This window comes from Mchenga conophoros, linkage group LG20, assembly GCF_057382185.1.
Source record: "Mchenga conophoros isolate Kocher_MC1m ecotype Shallow Benthic linkage group LG20, M_conophoros_male_GT1.1, whole genome shotgun sequence".
In the NCBI taxonomy this organism is placed as follows: Eukaryota; Metazoa; Chordata; class Actinopteri; order Cichliformes; family Cichlidae; genus Mchenga; species Mchenga conophoros.
Genome location: NC_140545.1, coordinates 36,574,953 through 36,589,952, shown reverse-complemented (window position 1 = coordinate 36,589,952; position 15,000 = coordinate 36,574,953). Strand labels below are relative to the sequence as shown.

General features: G+C 45.2%; 1 protein-coding gene across 2 annotated transcripts in view; it reads right to left on the bottom strand.

Moving 5' to 3' along the window:
• Nucleotides 1–15,000, bottom strand: part of LOC146551363 (nucleolar protein 4-like) — a 112,500-nt gene that overhangs the window by 71,370 nt on the left and 26,130 nt on the right. Inside the window, exons 3-4 of one of the 2 annotated variants that reach the window (XM_085260150.1) lie at nucleotides 14,870–14,981; nucleotides 12,296–12,402 (exon numbers count right to left, since the gene is read on the bottom strand). In XM_085260150.1, the coding sequence (XP_085116276.1) occupies nucleotides 12,296–12,402; nucleotides 14,870–14,981 (219 nt within the window). Of the gene's footprint in view, nucleotides 1–12,295; nucleotides 12,403–14,869; nucleotides 14,982–15,000 lie in introns of those variants that run through there. The other variant, XM_085260153.1, reaches the window with a different exon arrangement.

The following is a 15,000-nucleotide window of genomic DNA, read 5'->3' as shown; positions in this document are numbered from 1 at the left end:
CATGGGTTTAAAACTGACCGGAGACGCGAAGCTGCAGGACGGCGAGTTACCTGCAGAATGACACGGGAACACGAGCAGCTGGGAACCAGGCGCTACGAGCCGCATCGAGACTGGCTGTGCCGTCACAGGTCGCTCTGAGGCTGACGGTGTTGCGCCTCCAGCTTTCTGAATCCCCCAAAAATTCAGTGCAATCGCTGCAAATTCTCCAGTTTTTCCCAGTCACGTGATCGCTTTGGAAAATATGTCCAAAAGGAGCTGCGGCCAACAGCTACGTTCAGCATCCACACAGCGGTCCCCTCCATCGGTGAAACGCTGCACACTGCCCTGTCAGGGCGGGCTTTTAGTCGGATTATATCTGCTCACACGAAGCCAACAGGAAATGCTGCACACGCTGTGGAAGCCTGAGAGCTCATTAAAAATCGTCTCCATGACCGACACGCAGGCACAGACGCTGATTATCGGCAAACAGCTTCAGATATCGGATCTGATATTGATCGCGGACCCAGATCACATCGAACTCGAACGGCCGGAGGCGCAAAACAGAAGCGGCGTGTTTTTATTGATCACAGGGCGATGCACGGCTGCAGATCGATGCGCGCCTGTTCACGCTGAAGCATTTACATTTCTTACTTTGCTCCCAAACCTCTGAAGCACGGACCAATAATTAGCCGCCGTCTGAGGGTCAAACTCACAGCGACTCCCCACAAAACCAACGAGGCCGCCGTCACATGGCAGAGTGCAGCAGAGGTCAAAGGTCAAAGGTTTGTAAAAGGAAAACATCAGAAAGGTTTTTAAAAAATTCAGCTGAAAACGATGCTGAGCGTAACCAAGGCAACAAACGTGTTTGCACGAGCTCGATAATGAGACGCCACGAACCAATGAAATGGCTCGGACATCACCGGCAGACCAGAGAGAAGCGGGAGTGTGTGTGTGTGTGTGCAGGTGCGCGTGTGTGTGTGCGTGTGTGTGTGTGCGCATGTGGATGAGGTGCCGTAATGGACATTATTACTGAAACGCTCTCACACACACTACTGAAACGCTCTCACACACACGACTGAAACGCTCTCACACACACGACTGAAACGCTCTCACACACACACTACTGAAACGCTCTCACACACACGACTGAAACGCTCTCACACACACACTACTGAAACGCTCTCACACACACTACTGAAACGCTCTCACACACACACAACTGAAACGCTCTCACACACACTACTGAAACGCTCTCACACACACACTACTGAAACGCTCTCACACACACACTACTGAAACGCTCTCACACACACACAACTGAAACGCTCTCACACACACTACTGAAACGCTCTCTCACACACACTACTGAAACGCTCTCTCACACACACTACTGAAACGCTCTCTCACACACACTACTGAAACGCTCTCTCACACACAACTGAAACGCTCTCACACACACAACTGAAACGCTCTCACACACACAACTGAAACGCTCTCACACACACAACTGAAACGCTCTCTCACACACACTACTGAAACGCTCTCACACACACACTACTGAAACGCTCTCACACACACAACTGAAACGCTCTCACACACACAACTGAAACGCTCTCACACACACTACTGAAACGCTCTCACACACACAACTGAAACGCTCTCACACACACTACTGAAACGCTCTCTCACACACACTACTGAAACGCTCTCACACACACACTACTGAAACGCTCTCTCACACACAACTGAAACGCTCTCACACACACAACTGAAACGCTCTCACACACACTACTGAAACGCTCTCTCACACACTACTGAAACGCTCTCACACACACTACTGAAACGCTCTCACACACACACAACTGAAACGCTCTCACACACACAACTGAAACGCTCTCACACACACAACTGAAACGCTCTCACACACACACTACTGAAACGCTCTCACACACACTACTGAAACGCTCTCACACACACACTACTGAAACGCTCTCACACACACACTACTGAAACGCTCTCACACACACACTACTGAAACGCTCTCACACACACACTACTGAAACGCTCTCACACACACACAACTGAAACGCTCTCACACACACACTACTGAAACGCTCTCACACACACACTACTGAAACGCTCTCACACACACTACTGAAACGCTCTCACACACACTACTGAAACGCTCTCACACACACTACTGAAACGCTCTCACACACACAACTGAAACGCTCTCACACACACTACTGAAACGCTCTCACACACACTACTGAAACGCTCTCACACACACACTACTGAAACGCTCTCACACACACACAACTGAAACGCTCTCACACACACTACTGAAACGCTCTCACACACACTACTGAAACGCTCTCACACACACTACTGAAACGCTCTCACACACACACAACTGAAACGCTCTCACACACACTACTGAAACGCTCTCACACACACACACAACTGAAACGCTCTCACACACACTACTGAAACGCTCTCACACACACACACAACTGAAACGCTCTCACACACACAACTGAAACGCTCTCACACACACACACTACTGAAACGCTCTCACACACACTACTGAAACGCTCTCACACACACTACTGAAACGCTCTCACACACACACAACTGAAACGCTCTCACACACACACTACTGAAACGCTCTCACACACACACAACTGAAATTTTAGCTCTCACACACACACAACTGAAATTTTAGCTCTCACACACACACAACTGAAATTTTAGCTCTCACACACACAACTGAAATTTTAGCTCTCACACACACACACAACTGAAATTTTAGCTCTCACACACACACTACTGAAATTTTAGCTCTCACACACACACAACTGAAATTTTAGCTCTCACACACACACAACTGAAATTTTAGCTCTCACACACACTACTGAAATTTTAGCTCTCACACACACTACTGAAATTTTAGCTCTCACACACACTACTGAAACGCTCTCACACACACACAACTGAAACGCTCTCACACACACACAACTGAAACGCTCTCACACACACTACTGAAACGCTCTCACACACACACAACTGAAACGCTCTCACACACACTACTGAAACGCTCTCACACACACTACTGAAACGCTCTCACACACACACTACTGAAACGCTCTCACACACACACAACTGAAACGCTCTCACACACACTACTGAAACGCTCTCACACACACTACTGAAACGCTCTCACACACACACACAACTGAAACGCTCTCACACACACTACTGAAACGCTCTCACACACACACACAACTGAAACGCTCTCACACACACAACTGAAACGCTCTCACACACACACACTACTGAAACGCTCTCACACACACTACTGAAACGCTCTCACACACACACTACTGAAACGCTCTCACACACACACAACTGAAACGCTCTCACACACACTACTGAAACGCTCTCACACACACTACTGAAACGCTCTCACACACACACTACTGAAACGCTCTCACACACACACAACTGAAACGCTCTCACACACACTACTGAAACGCTCTCACACACACTACTGAAACGCTCTCACACACACACACAACTGAAACGCTCTCACACACACTACTGAAACGCTCTCTCACACACACACTACTGAAACGCTCTCACACACACACAACTGAAACGCTCTCACACACACTACTGAAACGCTCTCACACACACTACTGAAACGCTCTCACACACACACACAACTGAAACGCTCTCACACACACAACTGAAACGCTCTCTCACACACACACTACTGAAACGCTCTCACACACACACAACTGAAACGCTCTCACACACACTACTGAAACGCTCTCACACACACTACTGAAACGCTCTCACACACACACACAACTGAAACGCTCTCACACACACAACTGAAACGCTCTCACACACACTACTGAAACGCTCTCTCACACACACACTACTGAAACGCTCTCACACACACACAACTGAAACGCTCTCACACACACTACTGAAACGCTCTCACACACACACAACTGAAACGCTCTCACACACACACTACTGAAACGCTCTCACACACACACTACTGAAACGCTCTCACACACACACTACTGAAACGCTCTCACACACACACACTACTGAAACGCTCTCACACACACAACTGAAACGCTCTCACACACACACACAACTGAAACGCTCTCACACACACACACACAACTGAAACGCTCTCTCACACACACTACTGAAACGCTCTCACACACACACACTACTGAAACGCTCTCACACACACTACTGAAACGCTCTCACACACACACACAACTGAAACGCTCTCACACACACACACACACAACTGAAACGCTCTCACACACACACTACTGAAACGCTCTCACACACACACACTACTGAAACGCTCTCTCACACACACTACTGAAACGCTCTCACACACACACACTACTGAAACGCTCTCACACACACAACTGAAACGCTCTCACACACACACACAACTGAAACGCTCTCACACACACACACACAACTGAAACGCTCTCACACACACACTACTGAAACGCTCTCACACACACACACTACTGAAACGCTCTCACACACACACACTACTGAAACGCTCTCACACACACACACACTACTGAAACGCTCTCACACACACACACACTACTGAAACGCTCTCACACACACACACACTACTGAAACGCTCTCACACACACACACACTACTGAAACGCTCTCACACACACACACACTACTGAAACGCTCTCACACACACACACACAACTGAAACGCTCTCACACACACACACTACTGAAACGCTCTCACACACACACACACTACTGAAACGCTCTCACACACACACACAACTGAAACGCTCTCACACACACACACTACTGAAACGCTCTCACACACACACTACTGAAAACTGAAACGCTCTCACACACACACACAACTGAAACGCTCTCACACACACACACAACTGAAACGCTCTCACACACACACTACTGAAATTTTAGCTCTCACACACACAACTAAAATTTTAGCTCTCACACACACACACAACTGAAATTTTAGCTCTCACACACACACAACTGAAATTTTAGCTCTCACACACACACAACTGAAATTTTAGCTCTCACACACACACTACTGAAATTTTAGCTCTCACACACACACACAACTGAAATTTTAGCTCTCACACACACACACAACTGAAATTTTAGCTCTCACACACACACAACTGAAATTTTAGCTCTCACACACACACTACTGAAATTTTAGCTCTCACACACACAACTGAAATTTTAGCTCTCACACACACACACAACTGAAATTTTAGCTCTCACACACACACAACTGAAATTTTAGCTCTCACACACACACAACTGAAATTTTAGCTCTCACACACACTACTGAAATTTTAGCTCTCACACACACACAACTGAAATTTTAGCTCTCACACACACACTACTGAAATTTTAGCTCTCACACACACTACTGAAATTTTAGCTCTCACACACACACAACTGAAACGCTCTCACACACACTACTGAAACGCTCTCACACACACACAACTGAAACGCTCTCACACACACACAACTGAAACGCTCTCACACACACTACTGAAACGCTCTCACACACACACTACTGAAACGCTCTCACACACACACAACTGAAACGCTCTCACACACACTACTGAAACGCTCTCACACACACACAACTGAAACGCTCTCACACACACACAACTGAAACGCTCTCACACACACTACTGAAACGCTCTCACACACACACAACTGAAACGCTCTCACACACACACTACTGAAACGCTCTCACACACACACTACTGAAACGCTCTCACACACACACTACTGAAACGCTCTCTCACACACACTACTGAAACGCTCTCACACACACACAACTGAAACGCTCTCACACACACACAACTGAAACGCTCTCACACACACACTACTGAAACGCTCTCACACACACACTACTGAAACGCTCTCACACACACACACTACTGAAACGCTCTCACACACACACTACTGAAACGCTCTCACACACACTACTGAAACGCTCTCACACACACACTACTGAAACGCTCTCACACACACACACACAACTGAAACGCTCTCACACACACACTACTGAAACGCTCTCACACACACTACTGAAACGCTCTCACACACACACTACTGAAACGCTCTCACACACACACAACTGAAACGCTCTCACACACACAACTGAAACGCTCTCACACACACACACAACTGAAACGCTCTCACACACACACACACAACTGAAACGCTCTCACACACACACACAACTGAAACGCTCTCACACACACACTACTGAAACGCTCTCACACACACACACTACTGAAACGCTCTCACACACACACTACTGAAACGCTCTCACACACACACACACTACTGAAACGCTCTCACACACACACACACAACTGAAACGCTCTCACACACACACACAACTGAAACGCTCTCACACACACACACACTACTGAAACGCTCTCACACACACACACACTACTGAAACGCTCTCACACACACACTACTGAAAACTGAAACGCTCTCACACACACACACAACTGAAACGCTCTCACACACACACACAACTGAAACGCTCTCACACACACTACTGAAATTTTAGCTCTCACACACACAACTAAAATTTTAGCTCTCACACACACACACAACTGAAATTTTAGCTCTCACACACACACAACTGAAATTTTAGCTCTCACACACACACAACTGAAATTTTAGCTCTCACACACACACAACTGAAATTTTAGCTCTCACACACACACTACTGAAATTTTAGCTCTCACACACACAACTGAAATTTTAGCTCTCACACACACACACAACTGAAATTTTAGCTCTCACACACACACACAACTGAAATTTTAGCTCTCACACACACACAACTGAAATTTTAGCTCTCACACACACTACTGAAATTTTAGCTCTCACACACACTACTGAAATTTTAGCTCTCACACACACTACTGAAATTTTAGCTCTCACACACACTACTGAAATTTTAGCTCTCACACACACTACTGAAATTTTAGCTCTCACACACACAACTGAAATTTTAGCTCTCACACACACACAACTAAAATTTTAGCTCTCACACACACACAACTAAAATTTTAGCTCTCACACACACACACAACTAAAATTTTAGCTCTCACACACACACAACTAAAATTTTAGCTCTCACACACACACACAACTGAAATTTTAGCTCTCACACACACACACAACTAAAATTTTAGCTCTCACACACACACACAACTGAAATTTTAGCTCTCACACACACACAACTAAAATTTTAGCTCTCACACACACACACAACTGAAATTTTAGCTCTCACACACACACACAACTAAAATTTTAGCTCTCACACACACACTACTGAAATTTTAGCTCTCACACACACACAACTGAAATTTTAGCTCTCACACACACACAACTAAAATTTTAGCTCTCACACACACACAACTGAAATTTTAGCTCTCACACACACACAACTAAAATTTTAGCTCTCACACACACACACAACTGAAATTTTAGCTCTCACACACACACACAACTAAAATTTTAGCTCTCACACACACACAACTGAAATTTTAGCTCTCACACACACACAACTGAAATTTTAGCTCTCACACACACACTACTGAAATTTTAGCTCTCACACACACAACTGAAATTTTAGCTCTCACACACACACACAACTGAAATTTTAGCTCTCACACACACACACAACTGAAATTTTAGCTCTCACACACACACAACTGAAATTTTAGCTCTCACACACACTACTGAAATTTTAGCTCTCACACACACTACTGAAATTTTAGCTCTCACACACACTACTGAAATTTTAGCTCTCACACACACTACTGAAATTTTAGCTCTCACACACACTACTGAAATTTTAGCTCTCACACACACAACTGAAATTTTAGCTCTCACACACACACAACTAAAATTTTAGCTCTCACACACACACAACTAAAATTTTAGCTCTCACACACACACACAACTAAAATTTTAGCTCTCACACACACACAACTAAAATTTTAGCTCTCACACACACACAACTAAAATTTTAGCTCTCACACACACACACAACTAAAATTTTAGCTCTCACACACACACACAACTAAAATTTTAGCTCTCACACACACACAACTGAAATTTTAGCTCTCACACACACAACTGAAATTTTAGCTCTCACACACACACAACTGAAATTTTAGCTCTCACACACACTACTGAAATTTTAGCTCTCACACACACTACTGAAATTTTAGCTCTCACACACACTACTGAAATTTTAGCTCTCACACACACTACTGAAATTTTAGCTCTCACACACACAACTGAAATTTTAGCTCTCACACACACACAACTAAAATTTTAGCTCTCACACACACACAACTAAAATTTTAGCTCTCACACACACACACAACTAAAATTTTAGCTCTCACACACACACAACTAAAATTTTAGCTCTCACACACACACAACTGAAATTTTAGCTCTCACACACACACACAACTAAAATTTTAGCTCTCACACACACACACAACTGAAATTTTAGCTCTCACACACACACAACTAAAATTTTAGCTCTCACACACACACACAACTGAAATTTTAGCTCTCACACACACACACAACTAAAATTTTAGCTCACACACACACAACTAAAATTTTAGCTCTCACACACACAGAACTGAAATTTTAGCTCTCACACACACACAACTGAAATTTTAGCTCTCACACACACACAACTGAAATTTTAGCTCTCACACACACACAACTGAAATTTTAGCTCTCACACACACAACTGAAGAACCAAGACATTTCAGTTGAACAGGAAGTTCATTCTTAACAAGGAAACTGAAGGAAAAAGTGTTAGATTTCAAACAAACCACTACACAGATGTCTACTCAGCAACCTGTTAGTTAGGGGTGGCTTTTTATAATCGATTTATTGATTAAAATCGATTCTGGCTTTGGATAACGTGAAATCGATTCATTAAAATCCTGAATCGATTTTTTAATATAAATTTATTTTGCCCGAAATGCCAGAATCTCTGGTGAAACCTCACAAAATTTAAAATTAATATTTAGGGAAATCGAATTTTTTAAGTTGCACCAAATACATTGTGTGATAGGGCATAGGAAAAAAAGATGTTCTAGGGTTTCATTTTCATCAGTACAAAAAGAACACTGATCCACCTCAAAGCCAAATCTCTTTTTTTTTTTTTAGAAATTCTGCCACAGTATTAGTTTTGTTTAAAGTGTGTTTCTTTAACTTTAGGTAGAATAGGCTATTTCATAAATTTTTAGTATGCTTTATCCAGTGTATATGAAATAACTAAATTAGAACCATGCCATGTAACCATTCTGTTGTAACTATGAAATATTTTGTCTTTGAAGAAACTACTAACAAATTTCTTATTGCATTTTTATCAAACAGCTGACATTGCCCTGGCAATAAATTTGGGAGCACTGATGAGAAATTATTGTATATCATAAAAATTTTAATCAAATGAAGCAGAGGCAGTGGGACCAGTTCACAAAATTTGTTATATTCTCTTTGAGAACAGTTTAGACAATATTTTTCTGAAAAGTCTGTGTAACTTAGAATGACACCGTTATCATCCAACAAATCTGTTATGAATATATTTTTGTTCAAACCAGTCACTCTTGAAAATTGATTTTTGATTAAGTGTTATTACCCTATTATTCCATAAGGTTGAATTATGGGGAGAAGTTGTGGGTAAATCTAATTTTCCCAAAAATGCAACGTCTGTTTTGGAAAGTTTGATATCTTTATGGGGATTTTATTTGCTGCAAAATCACATTTCAAAATAAATTCTAATCCTGTATACTATTTTATTAAACAAGAATCATGGGATGTGGAGCTAAGTAGAGTCTGGCTGTGACAGACAAGATTTTACCCATTTAATTCTAAGGGTGCCAACCATAAATTCCAATTCTGGAGTTTTGATACCACCTTTATTGTCTCCCTTCACAAGCTGAGATCTTTCTATGTAATGGGTTTTATTCCTCCACAAAAATTCGAACACATTTATATTTATGGTTTTCATGGTATTTATCGTTTTTTTATTTTTATATCGTTTACGTGGCGCAAAAAAGGTTGGGGACTGCTGTACTAGCAGGTTGCTGAGTAGAAATCCTTGTAGTGTTTTGAAATATACCACTTTTTCCATCAGTTTCCTTGTCAGGAAACAACTTCCTGTTCAGCAGAAATGCCTCTGGTTTCAGTGGTGTGTGTGAGAGCGTTTCAGTGGTGTGTGTGAGAGCGTTTCAGTTGTGTGTGTGTGAGAGCGTTTCAGTAGTGTGTGTGAGAGCGTTTCAGCAGTGTGTGTGTGAGAGCTAAAATTTCAGTAGTGTGTGTGAGAGAGCGTTTCAGTTGTGTGTGTGAGAGCGTTTCAGTTGTGTGTGTGAGAGAGCGTTTCAGTTGTGTGTGTGAGAGCGTTTCAGCAGTGTGTGTGTGAGAGCTAAAATTTCAGTTGTGTGTGTGTGAGAGCGTTTCAGTTGTGTGTGTGTGAGAGCATTTCAGTTGTGTGTGTGTGAGAGCGTTTCAGTAGTGTGTGTGTGAGAGCGTTTCAGTTGTGTGTGTGTGAGAGCGTTTCAGTAGTGTGTGTGTGAGCTAAAATTTCAGTAGTGTGTGTGAGAGCGTTTCAGTTGTGTGTGTGAGAGCTAAAATTTCAGTAGTGTGTGTGTGAGAGCGTTTCAGTTGTGTGTGTGTGAGAGCGTTTCAGTAGTGTGTGTGTGAGAGCGTTTCAGTAGTGTGTGTGTGAGCTAAAATTTCAGTAGTGTGTGTGAGAGCGTTTCAGTTGTGTGTGTGAGAGCTAAAATTTCAGTAGTGTGTGTGTGAGAGCGTTTCAGTTGTGTGTGTGTGAGAGCGTTTCAGTAGTGTGTGTGTGAGCTAAAATTTCAGTAGTGTGTGTGAGAGCATTTCAGTTGTGTGTGTGTGAGAGCGTTTCAGTAGTGTGTGTGTGAGAGCGTTTCAGTAGTGTGTGTGTGAGCTAAAATTTCAGTAGTGTGTGTGAGAGCGTTTCAGTTGTGTGTGTGAGAGCTAAAATTTCAGTAGTGTGTGTGTGAGAGCGTTTCAGTTGTGTGTGTGTGAGAGCGTTTCAGTAGTGTGTGTGTGAGAGCGTTTCAGTAGTGTGTGTGTGAGCTAAAATTTCAGTAGTGTGTGTGAGAGCGTTTCAGTTGTGTGTGTGAGAGCTAAAATTTCAGTAGTGTGTGTGTGAGAGCGTTTCAGTAGTGTGTGTGTGAGAGCGTTTCAGTTGTGTGTGTGAGAGCTAAAATTTCAGTAGTGTGTGTGTGAGAGCGTTTCAGTTGTGTGTGTGAGAGCGTTTCAGTAATAATGTCCCTTACGGCACCTCATACATGTGTGTGCGTGTGTGTGTGTGTGTGCATGTGTGTGCGCGTGTGTGTGCATGTGTGTGCGCGTGTTTTTGCGTGCGCGTGTGTGTGCGTGTGTGTGTGGATGTACTGGCATACCAAAGTAAATCAGCACTTGAATGTGTGTTTCTGTCTCCTCAGCTAATTAACCCGACGCTCGGCTTAATTGAAAAGGGCTCAGCCCTCGATTCCCCTTATCTAACACACACACACACACACACACACACACACACACACGTGAGCTATATGACTGTCAGCGAGTGTGTGGTATTGATAGAGGTGTTGGAACAATGTGGAATGAAGCAGTTGCAGCCCCCACCAGCTGAGGGTGAAGCTGATGATGGAGCTCCGCCCTGTTATGTTTCCTGACTGTGGACGTCATCATTCAGTCGAATCCAATTATCGACTCTACGCTGAAATATGATCAGGAGGTGAATGACTGGAATTAGTCTGGACCGCTGCAGAACTCCGTTCCCAACACGTTCAAACCAAAGTGACCATTAACCATTCAACGTCTTCCAGGTCACCCAGCAACACACCTACAGTTAGAGGCGGGGTTTGTTTAACCATGTGAAAAAGTCTCCGTTTCTACAGCAGCTTCAAAGGTAGGTGTAAAGGTCGACATGCGGAGGGGAAATAAGAGAAGAGACGGCGTGACGCAGACAGACAGGAAGCTGACAGAGCCACAGGATGTGATGTAACCTGAAAAAACCAGAACGGCCGGAGAAGAGATGAGGCGTGAGATCGTGCAGACGGGAGGAGTGTTCCTGCGGAGGGATGGGTGCTCGACCTCCCAGAGTTCCTCTGTAACGTCTCCTCTCACGCACGCAAACACACCACTGTCACGTACCTTAGTGCTGCTGATGCTCTGCAGCTTCATCTGCTTCATGTAGGTGGTGGTGAGAGGCACGTTGTAGTCAATGACCTCTGACACCTGAGGGCTTGGCCTGTCGTTCTCTGTAGAGGAGAGGAGGAGCCATTAGGACGCACGCAGGATCACCGAGAGACGAGTCCTGCTCTGATATCTGTTCCTGTGCTTCTAACAGCGAGCTCAGTGTGTTGTTTACACGCTTGGGTCTGGATGATGTCACAGAAATCAGAAGGAAGCTGTGTTAAAGGGGGAGGAGCTAGAGCAGCTTGTTTCAGTCAGATGATCAGGCTCAGCGTGAGAAAAAGAAGGATTATTTTGGACTGGGAGTCATGCAAAGCTGCTCTCAGAGAGTCCGGGGATAAAGACACGACCCTTCGTCCTCCCGAGGGGAGAAATGAAACCCGATTAAAGCAGCCGAAGAAGAAGTGAGAGAGTCAGTTTGTAATGTTCCTCCTCCAGCCGTGCTCGCACTCATTCAGGACGTGTCTAACATCTGGAGGCATGAGCGGCGATCAAATCAATTGGGGGGTACAGCGACTGCCATTTTTAAAACGGCTCAGATATTTGCATTATACTGATTTACTGTCGTTCCATAATCTGTGTCACACACACACACGCACACACTCACACACACACACACACACGCACGCACACACACACACACGCACACGCACACACTCACACACACGCACACACTCACACACACACACACACACACACACACACACGCACACACGCACACACACACGCACACACTCACACACACGCACACACTCACACACACTCACACACACACACACACACGCACACACACACGCACACACTCACACCTTTATGCTGTGTGTTTAGTGACTCCCACTAAAGTTCAGCTGTGAATTATTTAATGCAATTAATCAGTGCAGAGCGGGACACAGTTAATTGACACTGACAGCAGCAGGACCACCGTGTGTGTGTCTGTGTGTGTGTGTGTGTGTGTGTTTAAGAGAGTGTCAATCTGTGAATGTGTGTCGGGGTGAAGCCTCACCCCCGCTAGGCAGGAAGGCAATTAGCAATTTTCCCTCTCTGAGAGCCATCCAGCGTCAGATACACTCCGTGTGTGTGTGTGTGTGTGTACAGGTATTACCATCTTTGTGGGGACAGACAGCGCTCATGGGGACCCGGTCTGGGTCAGGCGTTCATTTTTGTTGGTTTGGGTAAGCGGCTAGGAAAGCATTATGTCAATGAGATGTCCCCACAAGGATATAAATACAAACGTGCGTGCGTGTGCGTGTTGGGATTCACGGGTCTTGCTCTGAGAATCAGTTGGACGCTGTGACTGGGAGGTTGTTGCTGCACAGAAACTCGATGGGTGAAAGTCGCTGTGATGGCGTCCGTTTGCTCCTCTAATCCACAAACCTGTCAGGACTCCTCTTCACACCCCCACCCCACTCCTCCCCAGACTCTGTGGAAAATGAGCGTTTCCAGGCCCATTTTCTTTGTTAAAGCCATTAATTAGGCTAATTGAGGAGAGAGACGGGACAATCCAATGACTCCTCGATTTAATGAAGGGAAGACGGCAGAAGGGGAAAAATGGGGGAAGGGATGGAGGAAGGGTGAAGGGAGGGATGGTGGGATGGGACAGGAAGCCAGCAGCAGTGGGGGAGGATAGAAGAGCTCGAAGCCGGATGGATGGATGGAGGAAAGACAGAAGTCTTCTGCAGCACGCACATGATCAGGAGAAGTGTAACGCTCCCTGCTGCAGAAGCATTCAGAGCTTTAAAGCTGTGTGTGTCTGTGAGCGCACAGGTGAGCTTCAGAGCAGAAAAGCTGCTCCTGCTGATGGATGCTTCATCTGTGCACTACTTCGACACGCTCGGGTGTTTCTGTGTTCCCGTGCGCACTCTGGCGTTTTGTATTTTAGCCGTGTGAGGCTGATGTAAGTGCGACAAACATCTTAAAACTTTAACCAGCGTCTGCTGAGAAGGTGAAGCTGTGTTTATTCACAGAACAGATGCTGGAGACTGGAGGCGGCACAGAACGTGAGGAATGTGGACGTCCGAGTCTCTCTGCGGACTTCTCGGCCTCGGCCGTCTCATCGCTTTCGTTTCTCGTCTCTGAACCGAAGCAGTAAGAGTCAGACGCTGTCACGATTTTTCCCCACAGCGCAAAAATGTTTTAACACGAGCGTTTCCATCGTGAAGCGGCTCCAGCTCCGTTTGCTCTTTACACCTCGTGTTTGCATTAAATTGGCTTTGTGGTGAGAAGAAAGATTTCCTGCAGGCATGCAGCGCTGCGAGTAGCAGCGAGAATCTCGGAGTGTTTGTTTTTATGTCTAATTGGGCGGCTGCAGAGGCTTCAGAGCCGCCGTGAGCAGCTCCTCATCAGCGTGACGGACAGGCGCCTGCTTTTCAAACTCCAGACATTTCCCTCAGTTCTTAGAGGCTGTCGGCACAGGAGGACAAATCTGGTGGTGCACAGCACGAGGCTCAAACATGAACTTTCCCCGAGCCTCGTCCTCCCGTGCTCCTGTGTTTCAGCTCTGCAGCTCAAACCCAGGGGAGACGCCGTTTGTACCTTTGCAGTCCTGCGTGGTGGTGCTGATGTGCATCCTCTTCTGACACTCGCCGCAGCTCATCAGGAAGCGAGTCACCGCCTCTCTGGGCAGGAAGGCGTACGTCTCCGCTATCTGAGGGAGAGAACAGAGA